At 30.7% G+C, this 24,233-nt stretch overlaps 5 protein-coding genes and 1 long non-coding RNA gene across 23 annotated transcripts in view; 3 read left to right on the top strand and 3 right to left on the bottom strand.

Annotated features, from left to right (window-relative positions):
- The first annotated feature begins 2 nt into the window (after window positions 1-2).
- Window positions 3-7,529, top strand: LOC132913166 (wee1-like protein kinase). 5 transcript variants are annotated; one of them, XM_060971201.1, is made up of 7 exons: window positions 7-134; window positions 770-813; window positions 965-1,119; window positions 1,195-1,457; window positions 3,463-3,781; window positions 3,868-4,750; window positions 4,833-7,529. In XM_060971201.1, the coding sequence occupies exons 4-7, from the start codon at window positions 1,262-1,264 to the stop codon at window positions 5,148-5,150; spliced, it is 1,716 nt and encodes a 571-aa protein (XP_060827184.1). In that variant the 5' UTR covers window positions 7-134; window positions 770-813; window positions 965-1,119; window positions 1,195-1,261; the 3' UTR covers window positions 5,151-7,529. The 5 variants fall into 5 exon arrangements, with proteins under 5 accessions (XP_060827195.1, XP_060827184.1, XP_060827204.1 ...); XM_060971212.1 differs by lacking the exon at window positions 770-813 and having other exon boundaries at window positions 3-134; XM_060971221.1 differs by lacking the exon at window positions 770-813 and having other exon boundaries at window positions 16-138.
- A 135-nt stretch (window positions 7,530-7,664) lies between these two features.
- Window positions 7,665-10,451, top strand: LOC132913454 (sodium/bile acid cotransporter 7-like). Of its 3 annotated transcripts, none has more exons than XM_060971852.1 (6): window positions 7,665-7,925; window positions 8,817-8,974; window positions 9,055-9,281; window positions 9,382-9,525; window positions 9,595-9,844; window positions 10,034-10,451. In XM_060971852.1, the coding sequence occupies exons 2-6, from the start codon at window positions 8,839-8,841 to the stop codon at window positions 10,276-10,278; spliced, it is 1,002 nt and encodes a 333-aa protein (XP_060827835.1). In that variant the 5' UTR covers window positions 7,665-7,925; window positions 8,817-8,838; the 3' UTR covers window positions 10,279-10,451. The 3 variants fall into 3 exon arrangements, with proteins under 3 accessions (XP_060827835.1, XP_060827827.1, XP_060827817.1); XM_060971844.1 differs by having other exon boundaries at window positions 7,666-8,171; XM_060971834.1 differs by lacking the exon at window positions 7,665-7,925 and adding an exon at window positions 8,185-8,690.
- A 950-nt stretch (window positions 10,452-11,401) lies between these two features.
- LOC132912854 (RNA-binding protein 26) lies at window positions 11,402-16,578 on the bottom strand. Of its 2 annotated transcripts, none has more exons than XM_060970641.1 (10): window positions 16,336-16,578; window positions 15,205-15,323; window positions 14,833-15,133; window positions 14,587-14,745; window positions 14,156-14,514; window positions 13,833-14,081; window positions 13,245-13,760; window positions 12,362-13,146; window positions 12,020-12,274; window positions 11,402-11,847 (listed from the first exon to the last, which is right to left on the bottom strand). In XM_060970641.1, the coding sequence occupies exons 1-10, from the start codon at window positions 16,392-16,394 to the stop codon at window positions 11,767-11,769; spliced, it is 2,883 nt and encodes a 960-aa protein (XP_060826624.1). In that variant the 5' UTR covers window positions 16,395-16,578; the 3' UTR covers window positions 11,402-11,766. The 2 variants fall into 2 exon arrangements, with proteins under 2 accessions (XP_060826624.1, XP_060826617.1); XM_060970634.1 differs by having other exon boundaries at window positions 14,587-14,748; window positions 16,336-16,576.
- Window positions 16,579-17,364: 786 nt separating this feature from the next.
- On the bottom strand, window positions 17,365-20,157 carry LOC132913271 (excitatory amino acid transporter 3-like). 4 transcript variants are annotated; one of them, XM_060971499.1, is made up of 10 exons: window positions 19,699-19,821; window positions 19,587-19,621; window positions 19,328-19,505; window positions 19,183-19,225; window positions 19,018-19,054; window positions 18,758-18,941; window positions 18,445-18,678; window positions 18,170-18,361; window positions 17,690-17,824; window positions 17,367-17,616 (listed from the first exon to the last, which is right to left on the bottom strand). In XM_060971499.1, the coding sequence occupies exons 3-10, from the start codon at window positions 19,489-19,491 to the stop codon at window positions 17,490-17,492; spliced, it is 1,116 nt and encodes a 371-aa protein (XP_060827482.1). In that variant the 5' UTR covers window positions 19,492-19,505; window positions 19,587-19,621; window positions 19,699-19,821; the 3' UTR covers window positions 17,367-17,489. The 4 variants fall into 4 exon arrangements, with proteins under 4 accessions (XP_060827463.1, XP_060827482.1, XP_060827472.1 ...); XM_060971480.1 differs by having other exon boundaries at window positions 17,365-17,616; window positions 19,587-20,157; XM_060971489.1 differs by having other exon boundaries at window positions 17,479-17,616; window positions 17,696-17,824; window positions 19,587-20,157.
- LOC132913757 (uncharacterized) lies at window positions 17,660-18,736 on the top strand. The gene is made up of 2 exons (XR_009659439.1): window positions 17,660-17,783; window positions 18,145-18,736. It is a non-coding gene; the product is annotated as an uncharacterized LOC132913757 (long non-coding RNA).
- Window positions 20,158-20,290: 133 nt separating the features above from the next.
- LOC132912629 (ankyrin repeat domain-containing protein 50-like) overlaps window positions 20,291-24,233 on the bottom strand; it is a 216,429-nt gene continuing 212,486 nt past the window's right edge. For 5 of the 8 annotated variants that reach the window (XM_060970212.1, XM_060970257.1, XM_060970239.1 and 2 more), the window contains 7 exons: window positions 23,976-24,159; window positions 23,689-23,905; window positions 23,384-23,575; window positions 23,045-23,292; window positions 22,134-22,672; window positions 21,760-21,937; window positions 20,809-20,981 (listed from right to left, as the gene is read on the bottom strand). In XM_060970212.1, the coding sequence (XP_060826195.1) occupies window positions 21,766-21,937; window positions 22,134-22,672; window positions 23,045-23,292; window positions 23,384-23,575; window positions 23,689-23,905; window positions 23,976-24,159 (1,552 nt within the window). In that variant the 3' untranslated portion in view covers window positions 20,809-20,981; window positions 21,760-21,765. Of the gene's footprint in view, window positions 20,982-21,759; window positions 21,938-22,133; window positions 22,673-23,044; window positions 23,293-23,383; window positions 23,576-23,688; window positions 23,906-23,975; window positions 24,160-24,233 lie in introns of all 8 variants that reach the window. The other 3 variants (XM_060970248.1, XM_060970267.1, XM_060970276.1) reach the window with 3 other exon arrangements.

Below are 24,233 nucleotides of genomic sequence, written 5' to 3'. Positions count from 1 at the left end.
GTCGCGCATACAAACGCTACAGGTTGCAGCTGCTCGATAAAAATTCTTTCATTGCCTCCGTGAAACTTCTTTCACGAAAAGAGCTCTTTGTCTGAGTAGAGGTAGAAGACGCGATACATTTTTACCTTCCTTACGTGAGTTTTCAATGTTTTCATTTAACAAATGTAAAAGATATATAACCATACATTCAGTGCATGTTTAGTTTTGATTGAATTTTTCTTTTAAACAACATTTCACTTTTACTTCTTTCTATTCTCGGAAATCGGATTATTCATCATTTCGTCTTGATTTCCTGATGCTTACGATTTAAAAATGTAATCAAAGCAAAACTTTAAAGATGTAAAACATTTCTACAATTAATAAAACGACCATATTAAACTAATGCTAATAGTAAATAACACCAAATTCTTCTACAATCAATTAAAATTTGTACGATATTTTAGCTACACAACGGATGTTTATGCATTTGTAGGAAATTTAAAGCTATACAAATGTACGAAATATATATAATATAGAAAAATATGTATATAAAATATCTAACATAAAATTGTGAATAAAACAAATCACTATTTAGTATCCATTTCTTTATTTATATTCACAAGAAAGTATGAATTTGTATAAAAATTCGTAACGTATTCATAAATCCGAAATTCTTATTCAATTTGACTTTATTCGGTACATGTTTTCGAATTTCTAATTTATACGTCGTAATTGTATGTATACATAAATTAATTCATAAGATTGTGGCATGTGGTTTCATTTGTTACAGAAACGTAAGTTTTTTAGACGTCGAATGAGATCATCGGTGCAAAGGTAAAAGTTTGTTTTTGTTCTTTTATTTGACGAGTGATCATCGGCTATTTTAAGCATCGTTCGGTTTCGTCAAAAACTCGCAGAATAAAGTGTGACAAAAGTTTTTAGAATTTTCATCGAGAATGATTTCACCCTCTGAAACTATGTGCAGATGACGCTGCCATGTATTAGCATTGTGAGCAACGAGAACCAATAAGAGGACGCATTATATCAAATCCAGTACACCCGTTCTCAAGGAGGCTTTTGATTGGTCGGCTTCAATTTCCCAAGTAACATCGGGCCACCCGCCATAACGAACGTAGCGTGGTACGTACGACTGTTTGAATGAACATTTTTGGAAAGCGTAATTGATAAGGTTCACAAATTAGTACCTTATTTTAGTTTAATACTAATAGTGTACACGGGACTGGTTGCATACGAGGAAACTTATGGTGACAATTTGAAAGACATGGAAGTTGCACAAAAGTTGCATTTCGACGCATGCGACATTCAAAATGAGGAACTAAATATTAGCTGTCATACAAACAGCTCCGGTTGTGATGTCGATGATATATTGGACTCTTCCGCAGAGGATCTTGGATGTTCACCTCCGCTTCAACCGAAAAAATTGTTCAGAAATACGATGGGCTGTTGTGAAAGTGAAAGTAAGTAATCAATCCATTCTAATTGACTTGCTTGATTGCCGAATCGGAGCTGCTCAGTAAGGTTACCCAACAGACTCGTGTCTTAAATATGCTTATGTGGAAAGACTTTTAAGCAAGTATTTTTAAAAATTGTGTTTTCGATGTGTATTTCTTTAGTGATGAGTGTGGGAGGATTACAACATTATGTTATCTCTCTATCTCTATGCTGTTAGATGTCGATTATTCTTTCATTAATTTTGAAAAATCAATAATGGAATTTTATGTAGATAAAAGGAATTAATAATTTGAATCAAACATTTTTCAACAGTAAATCTTATTTGCTTTAAGAAAACAAATGACAAATTATTAAACCAAATTCATTTGGACTAAAAGATGCCCTTTGAAAGTGATTCATCTACAATTCAGAGTTAATTAATTAGAAGTGTTATTGAAATGAAAATTGGTGTGAATAATAATGAATAATAATAATAAATAAATACAGGAATAAAACAAACATTGAAATAACGCAACGATATTCGTTTTAGAAAGACAATTCAAAACTTTGGTTTATATTTGCGAAAATCAATATGAAAATCTAGAAAGATAATAAAAAGATAACTTCAGACATAAATAACTAGAGTGAAACTCTACATTCTACTTTCCACTAACGATCTCTCGTGCCAAGATAAGTCCCGGTACAGTTTCGAATAAAATAAATCTACTTGAAGGAAGTATAGATATTGTAATATTTATTTAAATAAAATTAATACAACTGTTAAGAACGTGTAATAAGCTTACACTTTCGTCACGAGGCAACGGCGTCACTCAGCTTATTTCTGCACATGCGCATAAGTGCGTTCGGTAGCGACGCGCTCGGCTATAACAAACAACTCTATCACGACGTTTTCTTTCGTTCTCCTTACTTGCCAAATTTATGTTATACGAAAACACAATAATAATAAAAATATGAATAATAACGTGACAGGTTAGTGCAGTTTCCAATGTTTTCGTACTTTTACGAGATGTTTTTGTTTGGTATCCTGACTGCAACACATTTAAAGGTATTTCATTTATTGTTGTATATATTTCTATTGTAAACAATTTTAAAAGTCATAATTTTGTTTGTTTCATATGATATATCAATAGTGTAGGTGTAATCATTAATATATTTTGTAGTGTACTTTATTTTTAATTTTACATATATTAAGCATGTTTTTCTAGAGCTTCCCTTCATTTTTAATTATTTATTTGTGAAAAAGTTATGTATAACCTTTTAATGTTACAGTGATATTTTCATGCATGGTGTGAGAAAATTGATATTTTTGTTGGGCAATTGTTTTACATCATGCTAAGTTGTTTATAATCGAAAATATACAGAGGTCGAGAAGTAATCAGTAGATACAATAGTATTGTGCACTGTTATTATCTCAAATCATTTCATCATTCATGTACATATATACAAATATTTGTTATATATGTATCTGTATGTATAATTCTATGCATTTTATTTTTAAATGGTGATTACTAAGTAATATTCATGTGTGACTTTTTACACATTCTTTTTTTATTGTTAATAAACATTAAAAAATATATATATAATATATATACATATTTCATTATAGGAAATAAGTAAAAAAAATGTATATGTGTTTGTTTTATTTTCATGTAAAAATGTAATTGTACCTACATATGTATATTATAATGTAACTTACTGTCAACATATTCTATTGATTTTATATTAAGTCTTTGCTTGAAACACAAAGCTTATATTTGTCAAAAATTGGTATCAAAAAAGACAAATTATATAGAAAAATATGATTAACATTAAAAAATTAAAAAAGAGAAAAGTAAAAAAGAACATGAAAAAATATAAAAAAATAAATAAGAAAAACATGAAAAATAAGTAATTATCAATAAAGCAGTAAATATAAGATTTGACAAAAGTTCTTGAGTTTAGCGTGCGTATACATAGAGAGACTAGACCCTGGAAAATTGTATGTTTCAATAAAGAATTTCTAATTCACAGGTACATCAAGAATTAGGATTCCTCCTCGCGAAAATACGTGTTCTCAAAAAATATCAATGGCATGTAGTCCACCTTACAAACGTGTTAGAGCATTACGTCTTTTTGATTCTCCCGCTACTCCAAAAACGCTAATGGAAAAGAGTACGATGCATACTCCATTTCCGACTAAATGTACCAGACTATTTTCATTAGATAAACCTAGACCATGTAATTATCAAAATAAATCTGACAAACCTGCTGCTAATGTGAATCCTTTTACACCAAATGGAATGCTGTTAACTGCAAGGAAGCGCACTAGATCTAAGCGTAGTTTGATTGGGTAAGTATACATATAAAAATCAAAATATAAAATTCAATAATGCTGTCAATTTTAAAGTAAAAATGGTTTTGTTTTTTTAACATCAGTTCTCCAGATATCCATATTCCAAAATTTGATCTCGGCGATTCCGAAGATTCCGATAACGAAATAGAACAAGCTACAAAACGTGTAGCATTGCAAGATTCTAATATTCCACGATATCATCAAGAGTTCCATGAACTTGGCTTAATAGGGACAGGTGAATTTGGTTCTGTTTACAAATGCATTAACCGATTAGACGGATGCATTTATGCCATTAAGAAAAGTATTAAACCTGTGGCTGGAAGTATTAATGAAAAGAATGCCTTAAACGAAGTATATGCGCATGCTGTACTTGGTAAACATCAACACGTTGTAAGATATTATTCTGCATGGGCAGAAGATAATCACATGATAATTCAAAATGAATATTGTAATGGTGGTAGTCTAGCAGATGGGATTATCAACTTAGAAAAAGAAAAAAAGCATTTTACTGAAGCGGAAATGCGACAGTTATTGTTACATGTTGCTGAAGGTTTAAGATACATTCACAGCATGCAATTAGTACATATGGATATTAAACCTGGAAATATCTTTATTTCCAAAGAGAAGAGGTTACTCGCAGTTAATTATGATTCAGCTGACGATGGTTTCGACGAAGAGGAAACTGTAGAAGAAGAAATTACTTACAAAATAGGAGATTTGGGTCACGTTACATCCGTTAATAATCCTCAAGTTGAAGAAGGGGATTGTAGATATCTTCCAACGGAAATTTTGCGGGAAGATTTCAGTCACTTACCAAAAGCCGATATTTTCGCTTTGGGATTAACTGTTTATGAAGCAGGAGGTGGAGGTCCATTACCTAAAAACGGACCAGAATGGCATGATATTAGAAATGGAAATTTAAAGGAATTACCACATTACAGTCGTGATCTTAACGAATTACTTAAAGTAATTTCATTACCAAATTCTTTCTTTTTTTTTTAATTTGAATTAGAATATGAAATTTAATTAAATTTTTTTCTGTTTACAGTTGATGATTCATCCAAACCCTGAAATGAGACCATCAGCAATATGTCTTATACAACATAGAGTATTGTGTCCATTTGGAAATAAAACAAAAGCACAACTTCGGCGGGAATTGAATGCAGAAAAATTAAAAAATGAAATTCTATCGAAACAGCTGCAAGAAGCTGCTAAATGTCTAAAAACTATTGCCCCAAACGTAGCAGCAATTAATAATAATACAATGAATGCAGGAGGCTATGAATTAAGACCTACACCAACTAGAACTTCGTCTCGAGTAGTGGGTAAAAAAGTCAACAGAAGCAATAGCACTACAAACTTTTAAATGTTCTGTGTTATGTTTGTGCCGGACTAAAGGAGAGGGGTATAGGTGCTTAAGGAAAAAAAAATAAATTTTCTAAGTGCCTTGACATTGTGATATGAATTAACTTTAGTTTATAAGAAAAACTATGATCAATATTTGATAGTAAGAGAATATAAGTATACAGAGTGAAATTGTACAATAGTCACGGGTATACTCTTGCAGCGATGAAGGCATTATACAGATAAGATAAAGTGTGAATTTTATGCATGATAATTATAAACAGGTAACTTCTTAATTATCCATATTTTACATTTCATCATTAATTAAATTTTTAGGTGGATAATACAGTAATCTAATATTGTTTACTCATGTATATTGTTTGGTTTTTTTTCTTTCTCTTATATAAGATAAAAATTAGATCCATAAGGTTTGAAAATTCTAATAATTATTGGTATTGTTCATTATTAGTCTATTTATCATAAAAGTATAGGAAATGTAACAAAATCTATTTCTTTATAAAGAATGAAAATAATTTTATTAAATACTTCCTTGTATGCCTTTAATGTTCCTGTTAATAAGTTTTTAATTACCTACTTTGTACAATTACAATATACATATATTTTATAACATTACTGCTTTTTTACTCTATTCAAGCAGTATTATAAAAAAGAGTAGTATTGACGGAAATCGAATGAAAATATTTTTAACATCAGTTACTAATTAAGGTTTTGACATATCATTGTGTTATACTTCCATTTTTCCCGTTTCTGTTTGAGATTTAATGTAATAAATAACTGGAAGTATTAACAGTAGACTATGAGAAATTGTCCATTACAAATATATTATATTTTTATATATAGATATTTACATATAATAATAGTTCGGCGTTGTGTATTGTTTAGTGTGTAATTATTAATTAATCTCTGTATTATCCATCGTTTATTATTATCAGATCCTTGTAAGGGTGTTCAAATAATTACTTCTCTTTTGTAATTTTCATACTCCGATGAAAGACTGTTACCTTAAATATATTGTATTGAATAATTTTTATATTTTTGCACGACATAGACTCAATATTTTTTAGGAGTATATATATACATGTTTTTTAAATTAATAATGAATAAATCGATATTATATATTGCTTGTATAGAAAACTAACCAAATAGAAACTAATGACTGACATAGTACTTCATCTAAGCATAATTCCTAGCCCTAATACTTGCAATTTTACTCTGTGTATTCTTTATATAAGGGAATAACTCTTAAAATTACAAACAATTAAAGAGTGAATCTTTGAACGTAAAAATGTTTTAAGTTTAAATTATTTTTATGATACTTTTTTATAGTCATATTATCTTTGGCATGCTCTGAAATTCGTATTATACAAGTTTCCCTTGTGTTTTTAATATATATACATATATTGGATAAATACTGATGTAAAATAATTTGCATTTTTAGTGTAAGTGGTACTACCAATTAGATATTTCTTATTCTACTTACTAATACAAAAATTCACAAAAAAAGTATTTGTTTCATTATCGAATGTGTATTCAATTTAAAAGTACTACAAATTTGTCTATGTTGGACAGACTGACCAATGCATTTTTTTACTTCACTTTTTGTTTTGTAATATACTGTGTTTCTTGATCAGGAATGACAAAAACTAATGGTTTATTACGGTATAGTGAATTCAAAGCCTTGTACCAGACAAATGCATTCAATGAATTATTTTGTTCCTCAAACTAGCATCGAATAGATGTCTTATGTACAATTATTTGGCTTCTAGCTAATAAACAAATCAAAGCTTTTGTACCTTGACTTAATATTCTCGTGTCACTGAGCATGCTAATATGTGATCTTTTTTATATCTGCATTACTGAAGCATTTCAATATTTATATGAAAAAAGAAAGAGAATATATATATATATAACATGTGTTGTAATGGTTTACATTACTGTTTACGAAACAATTTGGATTGCAGTTTTTAATATCATGAGGTTCTTTTTTTTGTAGTTTGTGTTACAAACTACTTGTGTCTTTTATAAGTATAAATTCTGTTCTTAAAAATAAGGTTTATTAAAAAGTTTTCTGTTATATTGTCAAAATGTTGAAAAGTAATGCAATCAAATATTAATACCCATGAGTGTGTAACCTCGTTTACAAACCAATGTTATGTATGTAGTCATACATCGCGCTATGTATAAAAGTTACGAAGTTTTGTAAGAAAAAATGTGAATAATCGATAAAGGAGCTGTGTAAGCTTCAAACTGTGTGCCAAGAAGGGTGGACCCCAACTCATGGCAGTACGTTTATTGTGAACTGTTGTTTCATTAATCTTATTATTATTATTAATATTATTGTATTATTATTATTATAATAAATAATGAATGAATAATTAATATCGTTTGTTTATTCATTGTTATATTCCAAGTATAATAATTTTATAAATGTAAATTACTAATTATTGCGTTTTTCTGCCTTTAATTTATTACAAAAAATAAAGACTTTCATATTAACATTTTGTATTATTGTAACAATTTTAATAACAACACATACCTTTTTATTATATTCGAATTATGCTTATAAACAAGTGTTTTGTTAATACAACTTCGTTAATATTGCAAGCAGCGTAAATTTTTATGATACTTTATAACATTTTTAATAAGAACTGAATTTTGATAAGGATGAGAATAAAGTTGGAAATGTTTGTTTTTAATTACGCATGCGTAAGGAAACGAAAACAGATTTTCTCGATACATTTTGATGCTATAGACGTTGGTATTTTGATACGATGCAGTAAGGAGCATTGTATTACTTGTTACTGTTGTTACTTGAAGAGTTGACCATTAGAAATAATAAATATTTTAATTAACTAAACGTTACATAAAACTGTCCGTTATTAATGTTCTTGAAGAATTTTAGAAAAATTTTAACGAGTTCTAATGAATCGAAACTTCGAATTTATTTGTTATGGTCATGCAATAATTTTTTGTTCTTTCATGTACAATTTTTAAGTTTAAACAACTATCAACACGATAACGTGTAAATACATAATTATATTTTGATACGAGTTTAATTAGCACAAAATATTATTATTTCGTGCAGTATAAAAATCACAAAAGATGTTAAAAGATGAATGACAAGTTTTAAGCATAGTATAAAAGATTAATTATAAATTTACATATTGCTTCAATTTAGATGCATTTATACTTTAATTTATATTTGCCTAATTTTATACTGTAGTAATTAAAATACGTACTTTATAGAGATTTTTAGTGGTAAATATACCACAGAATAATTTATAAGATGTGAATGTATAAATATTATATCAAATAGATCTGATATACTATTATAGCAAATAAGGCTTGCTTTATTTAATTATAATATTTCAAGCATGTTTAAATAGGACTATAGTACATATAGTATTTTGTACAAATATGCACGCACAAAATCTTTTAAGAGAGAAAGTGCATGAAATTTTCTCAAAGAAGATCCAGAAAAAATATGCTACACTGGCTGAACTTGCTCGTAGGCAGATGTACTCTAATTTTTACAAAAATGGTTTGAATCCCCTTTATTGTTATCGACACTTTTATTGTATAAATCACATTGCATTTTCTTCTATTATTACTATGGTAAACAAGCTTTTTGAAATAAATTCATATTAAACTATTTAAATTATTACAGGCACATATAAAATTAAGTGAAAATGCGAAAAGATTATGTACAGGATGTTCAACCAAAGAAAAGGCAGAATGAACTTTTATATAGATATGGATATTTTCTATCAATGCTTTTATGTATGATGCTTGCTTCACTTAAGCCACATTTTGGTAAAACAAATGGTATTAATTCTCAAACAATTAAATTTGTAAATTATATATTTTGTGTCTTACTATTCTTATGTTGTATGTTTGTAATTCAGGTGTTCTGAATGGAAATATTATTATTCGATATTTTGCTGTTCCTTTAACGTACTTAGAAGCAGGCCTATTATGTGATCCAAAAACACTTTATTTAACATTAAGCAATGGTTCTCTCTTAATATTTACAATGACTTTCATATATATTTTAATGCCCTTCCTGATGAGAGTTGGAGTATGTTTACTGACTTATGCCAATGTCAATGTGTGGTTATTGAAAGGAATGGAAGTAAATAAATGAAAATCAAAATATTTTCAATAATTGTATAAATACTCTAGTCTAATAGAGATACTTCATAGTAATCTATTTTAATTTTTTTGGTTTTTAGGTACTTTACTGTATGCCACCTCCATTTAATACAAGTTTTGTTTTGTGTCGATTGGCACAAGCAGATTTGTCAACAAGTATTGTGATTACTTTAGTATCTCATTTTGGAGGATTATTTATATCTCCTATATTATTATACTTTGTGGTATTTATTCATTATTAAAACGTAAATTAGTATATGTTTTTCATTTTATAAGAATTTTAATACTTTTAGTTAGGTGCATCTACACCTCCCTTAGTTGGTGTGAATGTAAAGGAAACCATTTATAGTACAATTGTACCATTAATTATTGGTATTGCAATTCAAATTGTGATCTTAAAGTATGATGTTTGTTTCAAAATTAAGTCACCTTGGTTTTCTCAAGGACTATTATTAGCTACAGCATATCATTGGTTTTGTGATGCTGTGTTGGTAGATGCATCATCTTTGCAAGCTACTGATGTGTTATTATGCGTATTACTTGGTAAGTTTCTATTAAAATTTACATCTATGTAACCAGATGAACATTTAATGGCAATAATTGTTGTAATAATGTTAGTGCATGTATGCACACCATCTTCATCAGTCAAAGTACTATTGATTTAACTTAAATACAAGATATTGTATGCTTTTTGTTACTTCATTCTGTTATTAGTATCCTTTTATGTTCAAGCTTGCGTGGGACAACTATTTGTTAGCTGCTTGTGTTGGATTTTGTGCTCTCGGTGGTTACCTCGGAATATCTTGCTAGCTGCACTTTTTACAAGTACTCACAAATCAGTTGGTCTTGGAAGCTGGGTTTTACGTGGTGCTTACCATGGTTCAGCCCATGGTCCTGCAGTGAATTTACCATTGTCTGTACTACCAGTTGCACAATTGCTGTTAGGTAGTTTGTTAGCTAGTTGGTTGTCTCCATAATGTAAAATACATTATGTGATTAATTTGAATAATTTTGTTTGTATACTTTGCATTCCATGTGAAATTGCATGTATATACTATCTGTTATTTATGTAAGTTTCCTTTGATTATATGTATTTTTTGTGTACTTCCTAGTATATAAGCTTTTTAATAAGAACATTCTTTTCTTTCTTTTATGTTTGTTAATGTACTTACAAAATAGTGAAACATTGAAAATATATACTATATTACTTTTTATAGTAGTAAAATATTGTAAGGTAGTTCGGTACGTATTACTAGAATATTTAAAAATGTAATTTATTCAATGTTCACATTCATTATAGAAAAGGCTGCCTTAACAAGTAGTATTCAAACATGGAGTTAAGAAATAAAAAAGGCTTAAGTAGATTAAGATCTTAAATTTTAATATATAAAAATCGTATGAAAATTATTTACATAATGTAATTTGAAAGTGTTTAAAGAAAACGTTTAATAAAATATTGGGTAGGATTTTACTCAAAATTGTTTTCAAAATGTATCAAATAAGTTTATTTATATGTATAACGAAATGCCAAAGGCTTTGAAACATAGTTTGTGATTCTTTTTCTTTAAATTTCACGCAAGGTGTATATGAACTTTATTTATTGCGAAATTTAATACTTACCTTGGAAACTAATTTTAAAAATTTGTATATAACAATTATATATTATTTTTTCAGTATATATTGAAACAACTAGTGTAAAATTATGCATGAATAAGTTTTTTTTCAGTTCTAATCAACTTAGCTTCATTCACATTTGATAAAAGGAAATCATGACAATTATACATTACACTGTACATCATTACAGGAACAATTTTAAATAGTACATTAAGTGAAAGTAAAAAAGAAAAACCAATTACACTACTTAAAAGCGTTGTACGCTAAATCTTACGTAGTAATTATATAATAAATTGTATTTGTATCTTACAAGTTATAAATATAGTTTCCTCACTTTCGATTGTAAAATTTCTGAAAATTATAAGTATCTACCTACATCTAAAAGTCTGGTTACTTGTTTATTATAGATTATCTCGAAAGAAATAACAAGAGACAATTCACAATTCTACACACAAAGAAAAAGGACTTTGAATTCAGAATAAGATGTTTCCCATACAAAACATAGCGATTTTATTCTACAAATAATGGGATAAATTTGGTTAATTTTTTTGTTGTTGGAAACTTGTATATCTGTTTTCTATTTCACGATGCGCAATTTGACACGGCATAAGTTTTTATAATACCGTTATAATGCGCGTGTGTATATATTTAATATTATTAACAAATAGTGTAACACTCATAATAACGTGTATGAGCTCATAACCTGATTTTTTCATGTAAATCATGGCATTTGACGCATTAAACGATAGTGCAGCAATGGCGCAAGTGCTGAGCATATATTGATTCGCCCAGATCATCACACAGTCATTGTAGTTGGTACCAAGTTTTTGTCACGAATAACGCTGACGCTGCTATCGCCGCCAGCTTCGCGACTCACCATCTTCGTCTTCTTCTTCTTCGTTTTCTTCGAGAAGTAATGCCTCAGCGTTACCCTGTTACACAAATACAGGTTTGTACCATGTAAAAGATGAACAAAATATTTCGCAATTTTTATTATTTATTCATATGTTAGAAAAAAGTAGGAGATTTTAATAAAAATAAAATAAAATATAGGTAATTGCGTTTTTAGAAATTACATCGTAATCTGAAATTTTAGTGACTTACTTCTAAGTCAATATCTTCATCGGTAGTAGGTGGTGCTTGCTCAGAACGTGAAGAAAGTTGAACAGATGCATTTGCATTTGTACCACCACCGCCGCGATGTAGGTGATGTCCAGAGACCCAAGTTATAGACAATAATCTATCCTGAAATGTGCGTCCTTTTACTAAAGCTATCTCAGCTTCTTTTCTTGATTTAAAATTGATTACAATCGAAGGCGTTGCGTCATCTACTATTTGATTCACTATTTCTCCAAATTGCTGAAATAATAATACAGATTTTCATTTATATGATCAGACAAAAGTAGAAACATACACATGCACAAAGGAATAGAAATGAAATCCTACTTGAAAATGTGCTAAAACTTCAGCCTTTTCTTCGGTTTCATAACCAGAGACTAGAAGACTTGTAGGTCTATGATCTACTGAAACATGGGCAAAGCTTCCTCTGCCGCGTCCCCTATATGATAATGCATGACTACCTCGTATAACTCTACTAGATCTTGTACCTCGACCAGCAGTTGGACCTGTATTTAAACCTAATGCAGCAGCTTGTGCTCGCAATTCATTTAATCTCTTTTGCAATTCTCCAGCATCTTGTCCTTCCTGTTGCGCGGTCATTAAATCTAATTCTGCGTCTAAGATCTCTTTTTGGGTTTGTTCTCTAGATTTGATTTGCGTTTTGTTACCACCAATTTGGCCGTTCGCAGCCAAATCTTTACGTAAATTATCAATAGATTGTTGCATGGTTTTGATTGTTGCCATAATTGCATCTTTTTGTTCTGGATTCTTTTCAGCTTTGTCAATCAAAGCTCGAATTTCTATTAAATGCTTATCTAATAGTTCTTGTTTTCTTTTACGCAAATCAGCAGTTAATTTTAATGCCTCTTTACGTTTCTCTTCCTGTTTTTTTTTTAACGTTTCCTTAGCGGCTAATATTTCTTGTGTCTTTTTTATTGCAAGAACTTTGTCTTCTCGCGTAGGAACAGTGGCGGTTTTTGGCGATGTTGGAACCAAAGTCTGTGAGACTTGTTCTTCGGTTGAACGACGAGTGGGAATATATTCATTTTCTTCAGTTTTTGCTGGTGCAGTTACAGCAGCACCTAATCGTTCTTTGACAGAGGGACGGCATCCTAAATGAAATGGAGCATTGTATTAAATATCGAATTTTTTATAAAAAAATAATTGGTGAACAAGTCAATGTATGGGAAAAAATATGAATAATATATACCTGGTGGTACATTCTCAATAGCACCACCAGCTGCATTGTTGTTAACATTGTTATGCCAAAAAACTTTGATAAATCTATTATTCAACACAGCCTCCGTACTTCTGTATGCAGCCTTTGCTTCAGCTGGTAGCTGGAAGGTAACCAACGCTCCCTCAGGATCTCCACCGAAATTAACTTGGATATTTACAATTTTACCAAATTTTGAAAAATGATTATTCAACTGGGTTATGTTGTTCAGGCTACGTGGAACTTTTTTTAATTCCAGAGAACAATTAGCTGGATTATGTACCACTCGTTGTTTTGGTCCAAGACGATTAAAATCGAATGCTTGTTTACGTTTTAACGGATTTGTTTGAGTATGTGGTATCTCAGACGAGTTTGTATGTGGAATTACTGGCACACTGATCAGTTCCCGTCGACCCCTCCCATAAATTCCAGGTCCAGGTTGAGGATGTCTACCCCATGGCATTCGTGGCTCCATACTTGGTGCATCTGGATTGTATTCCGCAAAAGCATCTATCAAGATTCACATTACACCGTTATTACTACTATGTATTAACATTTTATATATGTATAAAAAATACTTACCCATATCAGAATGATGTTGATTCCTTAAATGTGGAGGAGGTAAACTTGCGAGAGGGAGGTGTTGCGGTGGAGCATTTCCATTAGGTCCTGGGGGTGGTTCTGGTACTGCTGTTACAGGTACTGTTCCTGGTGCTTGAGCACTATGTGGGCCAAAGGTCAGAACACGACTTAGAGCTACATCTTCTAATACAACAGGATCTGTACCATGATCATAGGGACAGAGATCACCTCTCATACAGTAACCTTTTTCTGTGAATATTAATTATTTACTACATAAAATTCCCTACATCATTCTTTGAAGTCTCTTGATGATAAATACAAACCATCAAAATCCCTGCACCTCCTCTTGGCTTGAAAACCTGGTTGGTTATTTGGAACACTAGAAGCGACGGCAACAACGCTTTGAATTGATTGACTAGTAGTCGACAACCTCATGTCAACATCACCATGATTGCTATCCTGTGTTGGAGTACCTCCACCAGGACTCCCGTCAATTCTTTCTGTTCTATCCACTTCCATTCTTTCAGTGCGATCTATCTTTTTACGATCTAATGATCTTGATCGGGATCTAGAACGAAGTGGTGTCGGAGATCGATTTCTAAATCGTGCTCGATGATCACGATTATCAGGACCATCTCGTATTCTTGGGCGTATTGGTGATGTGCTACGACTTCTGCTCCGTCTATAAAATAAATTAAATATTTTAGAAAAAGAATCCAAATATCTTATTAGTTGAAATAAATTTTGTATAGACCTTCTGTCATGTCGTCGCGTATTTGGTGGCGACTCGTTTCTCCATGGCCGACTCCTGTCGCGTTCTCGATCACGACGAATATGTTCTCTGCTTCTTGATCTACGTCTATCTCTCTCCCATGAGCGCGAACGTGATCTTGTTCGGGACCTCATCCGACCGCTTCTGAAATATGTATAGATCATACTCCAAAAAATTGTATTATACACAACTTGTAAGATTTTTTAACAATTTGAAAAAAAAACTCACCGACTCCTAGAACGTTTTTCCTTCTCTTTGTCAACTTTATCAGAGTCTGATTTTCTAGTTTCACGTTTACCTATTGCCATAGGTGCAGATCCATTCATTTGAAGTGGAGCAGGGGGATTTGTATTCATGGAAGTAATTGCAATTGTACTTTCAGTTACTTTATCTGTAGTTAATGCTGGTGGTGGTGGTGGATTTACACCTGGTGGTGTCCCACCACCATCTGGATCACTTTTTGGAGGTGGAAGTACATATTCTTGAGTCTCTAATGTTTTAAATAACAATTCCACAAAATTTTTTGTTTCTGTAAAGAAAAGATATCATAATACAAAATAAATTTTCCAACACTGTTTGAATATTAAAATATGAACATACCTTGCTGCAAAAATACATCAAGCTGTTCAACCATTCCACCACGCAACTCTTCCAATGTCTTGTCCTTCTTAACGAGAGCATAAACATATTTTGCTAATGCAGCAGGATCTGCATCACAACTGTAAGATTATATTAATATTAATGTATTGGAATAAATAATTGTAAGGTAATTATGTGTATTATATGATAGATGCATAAAAAATTATAAATTAATATATATTAAATTATACAAAAATGATGTAACAACTAAGTTTATATTTAAAATCTTATATCGCATATATAATAAATAATTATGGAACATAATAATGTAATAAGCCATGCAGTGAAATTTTATTTTGTCAGTTATATGTTGCAATAGAAATCTGTTTACAGGTTATAAAATGCAAAACAAAAGGTTAAACTTTATTAAATCAATAAATTACAAATGAATAAATGAAGTTAGTTACATGTTTGCAATTAACTAATTATATATCAATGAAAGAATTATTTTAAGTAATATAAAAGATCTAATTCAATATATATGTATGATTTAAATTTTAACATATTTAGAAATATGTCTTTAACTAAAGTGTCTTCTATTTTAGATGTAATAATATATAATTACTAGGATGTTTATAATAAAAATCATAAAAAAAATAAAAAGGTATTTCGAATATTGATCTCTTTCCATAGGGTAAACGATGTTTTAAATAAGCATTACTGTCAACAAATTGTTATGAAATAAGTAATTGCTTAAGTTGTTTATGTGAGAGGATTAGCAAATAAAAAGTGTGTTTTTATTGGTATATTTGAATAAAACACATATAAAATATGTATTGCGGGTTAAAATGCAATATAATTGAACAAACTACATTCAATTATTCGAAATGCGTTCACTGCAAAATAGATACGATATAGTCGCGAGAATGGGGCATATCATTACTCGATTGATTATTATTAAGAATATGATAAATTTGACGGAGGATCGCTAGTCGAAATGATCTATCAACAATCATTCAGAAGCAGACAACAGTAATACATGTAAATATAATTCTGCATAGGGTGTAAAGCATAGCACATGTACGGCCATTTACAACATCAAATGCGTACACATACACCTAAAACTGTGTTCGGACAAGCTGGCCTACTTACAGTGGTTCCAAGACGGCAGTGAGCCACGCCTTGAATTGATCCGGATTCTCTATTATCATCTTTAGTAAATACGCAACGAAAATCACATGGAACTTTCCAAAGACACACGTTAATTACACAATTTCTGGGCGGGAATAAGTACTCTCCTAAGTAAAGACAGTCGCCATTCTGAAATCTCTCTCCCTATACATGCAATGTTCACATAGATAGACTTTTCACTTCTAGAAAATGTCACGGGAATCGCTGCAGCAGCATGTTAAGTAGGTTAGGTTCGCTCGCTAGTTTATTAACATAGAGTATATTGTACATAGTTGTGTTTGCAGTGTTTCAAAACATTTTCGTTTTAGTGAATTTTTGATGCAAAAATCTTTAACTTTGTTCAATCAGTAGAATTTGGAAAAGTATAACTGAATTTAGTTAATAGTTGATTACTATTGGATTATAATTTTCAGATGATAGCTATATATTATTGTAGAAAATGTTTAAATTGATACTACTACTAAACCTGATAAATAATTCTTTAAATAACAATACACATATTTATTCAACTTAGTTTGAGATTAATGAGGTTAATGTTCGAAAAGGTAATTGTCTATTTGATAGTAGATATCATATTGTTTCCTCTAGATTTTGATCACGTGGTTTTATGTATTTATTTATCTTGGCTCGACTCGTTAGTAAGAGCACATTTAAATTCAATATACTTCACGTTGATAAAATGTAATTTTTAGAGCTAGTAATTCTTATCGTATATTAAAAAAGTGAAAAAGACATAGTTGTAAAATATTCTTAATTGAAACCATGAAGATCATTACAAATAACTATCCAACATTGTCAACACACATTACTAACATACTACTAGACTAGTGAAATTCTTAAAATCCTTAAATTCGTAAAATTTAAATTTCTTTCGATGAATACTTTATCACTTATATATGTAATGTAAATTTAAAAAATTAATTTAAATTGTGGGAAAACATATCGAATATCTTTATAAAACTTGGAGAAAAATATAAGTGGATCTCTTAAGTTTACATTTACAGTATACAAACATTATTTTGTTTATAAATGAGTATATTTTTAATAATGTTTAATATTATTTTTTACATTCCAAATATTTCAATAATTTTTGATTTACTTAAAATTTCAATTTATTACGCGGAAGTATATAATCCTATTTCCTCTGGTATAGAATTTTGTTTACTTTTTTTATAATGATGACTTATTATGCCAGCCCCTAATGCATCTGCTATGATGTTTAAAGTGGTTCTAAAACGATCTCTAAACATAAATTGTGATTATTAATATTTTAATGAATGTTTAAAATCGCATAAATACATCGTTGGATGCTTACACGAACCAATCAATGGCGATAATTAATGAAACATCTTCTACTGGAACTCCCACGGAATTTAATACCATTATTAACATTACATAACCACCACTAGGTAAGCCGGCAGCACCAATACACGACAAAGTACATGTTATACTGTAAATTTTCCAGTATTATTGTATTATTATTATTAGACTACGGATTTTTATGCAAATTTATATTTTTATAATTGCAGTTAAAAGAATTAAACCTATGTAGAGAATTCATTTACTTCCTAAATATTAAAATAAGCACCTTGAAATATTTCGCATATTTTTACATATTATATCCATTCTCTACATGTTTGCACCGTTAGATTTTCTATAAATGTAATTTACAATTTTATGAACACTATTTAATAAATAAAAATTCATAGTCCAATTATTATTTTTCATTATGTTTATGAAAGTTGTTTATCAATTCATAAATTTATATAGAAAGGTTGTTTATCTTTATACAAACCAGATTATTATGATCTTGAACAATGAAAATTGTAATCCATGCAATTGAATTATAAAAATTGCGCCAATGCTTTCATATAATGCTATACCATCCATATTTATGGTGGCTCCAATTGGTACAATAAACTTAGATATTTTAGAAGGTATTCCAATGCGTTCCAAGCATGATATTGTTACTGGAACTGTAGCTGTGCTAAAATATAAATATAAAGTATATAATATAATAATTTTATTAACAAGCAATAAATTAACAATATATTGTCTTAGTTTAAATACCTTGATGATGTACCAAATGCTGTAGCAAAAGCTGGTCCAAGTTTAAATATGATGTTGTATGGAGATTGACGGGTACATATAAAATACAATAGAGGAAGTAATATTAAACCTTGTATAAGCAAACCACTGAAGACAGTTAAAATATAAATTCCAAGCCTTTTTATTAAACTGTTAAAGTCTTCTACTTCAAGAATTTTTGCAGAAATAAGAAATAGTACACTTATTGGTACTAGCCTGTATAAAATGGATATGTTTGCATGTAATAAAAGTTAATGATTTCTTTTTTATCGTATTTAGCATTTAGTAATTTTACATTATTGCCCAACTCATGATCTTCATCATTGCATCTGATAAAGATAGAAAAAAGTTTATTAAAGGTTCTCCTCTTGCACCTATATCTCCAATTGCTAATCCCAAGATTAAACTAAAAACTACTAATCCTAATACATCTGTTCCTGGTACATTCATATGATCTATTTTCCATTCATCAATTGGTACTAAAAGATAAAAATCAAATTTTAATTTAACTTTTATAAACTCAATTTGTTCCTTTCTTATGTTGCTATGACATACCCGATTCATTCTCTGATTTTTGTAATGCAGTTTGATACTGAAATAGTGTTTTATTTATTTTTGTTGTTGTTCAAATTAAGTTATATTAAGTTGTAATTTGTTTTAATTAAATTGATCATAATAATGGTTGTAGATGAAAGATAGAAACTTATAAAATTTTATTACCTGGAATAAGGTTGCACTCACTATGTTTTCTGGGATAAAATTTCTGTAATATAAATAAAGAAAATAAATTGAATAAATAAAAACAAGAAACAAATTAATATTATACATCTACTGAAATCTTATTACATATCTGTTACATATCTACCGAAATAGATCTAATATTGTGTCCATTGTTATTGAATATCTTGTTGTATTTTGTGTTATGATGTTTTTATCTTTAAGTAAATCACCAGGTCTTATTGTTTGAACTAGTATAACACTTAGTATTATTCCAAGTGATGTTGTTGTTGTATAGTAATATAATGCCATTGTTCCAATGCGACCTATGCATTTTAGAATTTTAAGATTTGTAATAAGAAATTCTTGTTTAACAATGATGACAACGTAAGTTGCTTTATACTTACCTGATTTTTTCAAGTTGCAAGTAGCACTCACTATACTGGATGTTATAAGAGGCAATATCAAACAATTTACAATTCTCATGAATAGTTCTCCAGGAAACTTTAGATACATTACATTTCGTTTGGTCCATGGTTGAAGAGTAAAAGTTTTAAGAATGAGTCCTAATGAAATTCCAGCACATACACCGATAACTGTCCATAATATTATCCTTTGTCTCAGTACTTCTTTTAATATATTCATTATATATCAATTTACCAATATTCGTCACTAAATTATTGTGATTTAGTATAGAGGAACTTGTATTTTGTATTAAAAACCATTAAATTATTTTTTTTTACACAAATATTAATAACGCAAAATCAGAGAGAACTTTGTATGTATATGAGATAAGAATTCTTATCTAATGTAACGATACAAGAAAATTTTTTCTTTGTTATAGAATTTTCAGAAAAAAATAACTTTTTATGAAACCTGCTGTTTTATCTAAAGTGTTGAGGATATGGATGAAGCACTATTTAAAAATAGGGAACATTACCTTGAGAAAGATATCTTATGACAGAGATATATTTATGACCCTTTTACAATCATAATACAATATAAGAGATAGTTGTACTTTTATCTTACAACTATACTCTTTAAATGATTGTGTTTCAAATTAGTTTGTTGAAAAAATAGCCTTATCACATAAATAAATAAATGACTAATATTGATATTTTACTTTTTATTTATTTTGCATCTATTACAATATAATAAATATGATCGTGCACAGTACATGAAGAATGTGTATTTACACACGTTTTTATTAATTTTCAGGCCATAATTTTACGTATTTGTAACTGAGTTCGCATTATAATGATATATTTTTTCTTAAATCGCTCAATATAATTTATACATATCTTTACAATTCTGCATAATCCACATCACATTATGCATTTCATTTGCACCCAGTCTTCTGAAGAAAAAAATCTCATATTATGTCGTCCTCTCCCATCAAAGTCATGACTATTAATCCTTAAAGATTTCAATAATTAATTCATTTTTTATTTCTTTCGTTTATATGAAGTATTAGTGAGATCAGTAAAGAATTTTATTAACGTTACATTTATACAAAGTCATGTTTCGTAAAGTTTACATATCTAGATCTACATATTTCTCTATACTGTTTAATATTTGGTTTTTTTTTGTATTACGCAATTTTCATCTTCTTTCTTTTTTATTCAACAGCAATTCTTATAAATCATATTCTTTTTCGTTTACTTTTTCATATGAGGTAATTTGATTTTGCTCAAATAAAAGGAGAAGAATTTGTTTATTGACTTCCGCTTTTTGGTGATTACGATTCGCCAGCCGCAATAACGGATTCCGGTGTCCTGCTGAGGTGTTTCTGACAAAACAACCTACATCACAGAAAATTAAGATTTTGATTAGTCCTTTGTCTTTGTTTTTTTGCTTTATTGTTAATTATTACGTAAATAATAAACTCGACACGACACACTTAAACGTAGATTAGTGAGATGGTTATTCTGAAAAGATTAAAACATTAAAACTCTTTAAATTTCATGTTTTGCTAAATTTCTAATCTTATCGTAAAATCTAATGTTATATATGTATAGTTATTTCTGATCATGCAAAATATTTATAAGTCACGATTTAGTAGAAAAGGAATACAAAAATCTACTGATACCACTTCCAAAACTGAACACTGTAATTACAGTGCATAAGGATCAGCTACTTCTATTTTCTTATAAATTGAATATATATATATGTATGTATGTCATTCAAGTACTGTAATATTTAAAAAAAGAAAAAAAAAAGAGAAAAAGAAAAAAGAGAAGAAGAAGGAAACTTAAAAATTTATCATTCAATAATCTTCAAATTAAAACTGAATTAAACGAAAACTTCAAGGGATGAAAATATTTAAATTCTAATACTAAAGTGTAAGATTGCATGGAAATTGTAAGTATGTATATTTGTAAAGCATAATGGAATTATGCAGTGCATTGTAAAGAAAAGTACAATTAAATACAATGCTGTAAACATTTGTACAATTTCATACGAATTAAACGTTTCTTTAAGTGTTTGGTGATTTATTGTTTTTTTACAATCATTCAAAATACGTTGTATTTGTATCATAGACATCTTTTATGACCCTCAAAAGTGAAATTGTGTCAATACCTGTCCCTACAAAGGTGTTTCCTTCCGTGCCTCGGCCTTCCACTGAAATCCATTAACTCGTGTTGTGATAGGCTTATTTCTATTAGTTGCATTTTCAATTCCGTTTCTAACACCTGCTACTAATCTCATGGCTGGGTTGGAAACCAAGCCATTGCGCTTTGGTTTTGCATTGCTTGCACTGTAATAAAAAAATCAGTCCATTTAGAAAGTATCTTTCATGCTTAATCTCTAATATAGTCTATTAGGAAAGTCGCTCCAATATGTTTTAGAAACAATTTACAACCAATTAACTATTATTAGTGGTTTATATTTAGGATGCAATGTGGAGGGAGTTTCTTTAACATTTTTATTATATTATTGAAACGCAATCTTACCTGGCAGGTGTATGGTCAGAGGTATGTTTCACGCTTCTGCCAACACCAGCGCCGCTATTTCCCAATATTATCCTCATATGAGTGTCCCTAGTGAAATGAGTATCAGCAGAGTTCCTTTTCTCGTCAAGACCATTTTTCTTGTCCTTTGTTACGCTTAAACCTAACATTTCGTTTGTTAATTCAAACGGTTTGCTAATGTCGTTTTTGTCGATGATCTCTGTCTTTATGTTGATCGGTTCGTAAATGGCTGACGTGTGATTGTATCCTCCGATCTGCGCTTTGTATGGTATATTCTGGTTTCCAGTCAACAACGATACTCCAAGCTGACTCTGTATCACGTTCGCAGCGGTCTGGGCACTAGGTGGACTCGTATTCGTCGGCGAGTAGGGTATCAGGCTGTCGCTTAACGGCGAATGAGGCGGCGAAGCGTAGATAGGACTCTGCGGTTCGCTTTTCAGAGGTGACAAAAGCTTGCTGAGCGGACGACTCTTCGCTCCCCTCGAGCATTGTTGCAGTTGTTGCGTGAAAGATAATGGTGTCTAAAATTATAGCAGACAGATAACGCGTGGTTCTCCATAGGAATCAAATTCGTAGCGTGTATAGATCGAGTTGGCCTCTAACGTTTGCATAAAAATCAATCGAATGTACGTTTTAAATGTGCATCAGGTTGTTTGAGAGAGTTAGTAGATTGCATTTAAACAAAATCTTCGTACGAAGAGTGGCATTGTATAAATAACGATCTGTACACGGGTGCATGAAAACAGAATAAACAAAACATGCAGCCAGAAAGAGATGATGGAACGTGACGGATGAGAGCCGATTGGAAGTGGTATCGGAGAGCTCGAACTGGCTCCTCAAGTTACACAAGAGAGTTAATCGGGAAAGCATTAGAAACAACAATTGTTACCTACTTTTATTACCTGATTCACCATCGAGTTCTGGTTAAATTTCCCTTGATCGCTCTTTGTGCTACCAGTCAAGTTGCTGCTGGATTTGCTGTTGCTGGAATTGTTGCCTAAGGACACGCAGCTTCTTCTTTTCGTCGAATCAGGTGACTCTGCTGGACTGTATTGCGTCGACAGAGGATTCAAGATTGCAGACGATGGTTTCGTTTCAGCTGTGGAGTTTGATGTCACCGAAGTAGCGCTACTACTTCCACCTGCATTATATATGCATTGTAATAAACAATATACGTAATTATGGACATGACGACAAATTACGCATTGAAGAATTATGAGAAATAGACGAACCTCCGTTGATACCAGGCCTCAGACTTCGTTGATTAGCCGAATGTTCCTCGAGTAGCCTGACCACGGTATCGTGGCCACTTTTGGCAGCCACCTTGATAGCGTTTCGGCCACAATGATCAGAATGACTGGGATCAGCACCGTGATTTAAGAGTGCTCGTACGCAGTGCTCATGACCCTCTTGTGCGGCGATACCTAACGAATGTTGATCAATTTAATTACTTTCTTATATAAATACAAAAATGGTAATAGTCAAGTATGTGAAAAGAAGGTCATGTTACTGATCAAATTTTGGTCATTATCAGTACCCAGAGCTGTTGCGCCTTGGTTGCAAGTATGATCAGGGGTTGCTCCATGTTCCAGAAGCAGCCTGACAATGGCTGCGTGACCCTGCCAGGCAGCAGAGTGTAAAGGAGTTCTATTCTCATTGTCACAGGCGTTTACGCTCGCACTCCCTTCTGTTAGCAACAAAGCTACCATTTCGACGTGTCCTTGCCAAGCACTCACATGCAGAGGTGTTCGACCCTGGAAAATCACATTAAATTTAGAAACATATACAAAGCAACTAAAGAGATACAAAAATTCTTATACTTACTTCTGAGTCTCTACTTTCCACGTCAGCTCGCGCATGCTCCAGCAAGAATCGCGCCATCGCCAGTCTGTTCTCCAGAGCAAGGATATAAAGAGTGCTTCTTCCATCGGCATCTTTCGCATTCACGTCTGCATTGTGACTTAATAGTACCCTGACGGTGTCATAATGTCCCTCCAAAGCTGCGAGTCTGCAATTGACATCATGAAGATATTTTATAAAATGAAACAGATAGAGGAGCTATCGGTATAGCTAAGGTATCGT

This window comes from Bombus pascuorum, chromosome 1 (assembly GCF_905332965.1).
Source record: "Bombus pascuorum chromosome 1, iyBomPasc1.1, whole genome shotgun sequence".
Taxonomy (NCBI): Eukaryota; Metazoa; Arthropoda; class Insecta; order Hymenoptera; family Apidae; genus Bombus; species Bombus pascuorum.
The sequence above is the reverse complement of the archived record's forward strand: the minus strand, read 5'-3'. Positions and strand labels throughout refer to the sequence as shown.

Coding starts and splice junctions, on each gene's coding strand:
- LOC132913166 (XM_060971212.1), top strand. CDS start 1,262: ATGGAAGTTGCACAAAAGTTGCATTTCGACGCATGCGACATTCAAAAT. Junction 1,458..3,462: donor GGGCTGTTGTGAAAGTGAAA/GTAAGTAATCAA, acceptor TCTAATTCACAG/GTACATCAAGAATTAGGATT. Junction 3,782..3,867: donor TCTAAGCGTAGTTTGATTGG/GTAAGTATACAT, acceptor TTTTAACATCAG/TTCTCCAGATATCCATATTC.
- LOC132913454 (XM_060971852.1), top strand. CDS start 8,839: ATGCGAAAAGATTATGTACAGGATGTTCAACCAAAGAAAAGGCAGAAT. Junction 9,282..9,381: donor GGTTATTGAAAGGAATGGAA/GTAAATAAATGA, acceptor TTTGGTTTTTAG/GTACTTTACTGTATGCCACC. Junction 9,845..10,033: donor GTTATTATGCGTATTACTTG/GTAAGTTTCTAT, acceptor TTTATGTTCAAG/CTTGCGTGGGACAACTATTT.
- LOC132912854 (XM_060970634.1), bottom strand. CDS start 16,394: ATGATAATAGAGAATCCGGATCAATTCAAGGCGTGGCTCACTGCCGTC. Junction 14,749..14,832: donor GAAAAACGTTCTAGGAGTCG/GTGAGTTTTTTT, acceptor TACATATTTCAG/AAGCGGTCGGATGAGGTCCC. Junction 12,275..12,361: donor AAGTTTTAGCACATTTTCAA/GTAGGATTTCAT, acceptor TTATTATTTCAG/CAATTTGGAGAAATAGTGAA.
- LOC132913271 (XM_060971480.1), bottom strand. CDS start 19,824: ATGAATATATTAAAAGAAGTACTGAGACAAAGGATAATATTATGGACA. Junction 19,055..19,182: donor TGAGTGCAACCTTATTCCAG/GTAATAAAATTT, acceptor ACACTATTTCAG/TATCAAACTGCATTACAAAA. Junction 18,679..18,757: donor ATCATGAGTTGGGCAATAAT/GTAAAATTACTA, acceptor CATTTTATACAG/GCTAGTACCAATAAGTGTAC.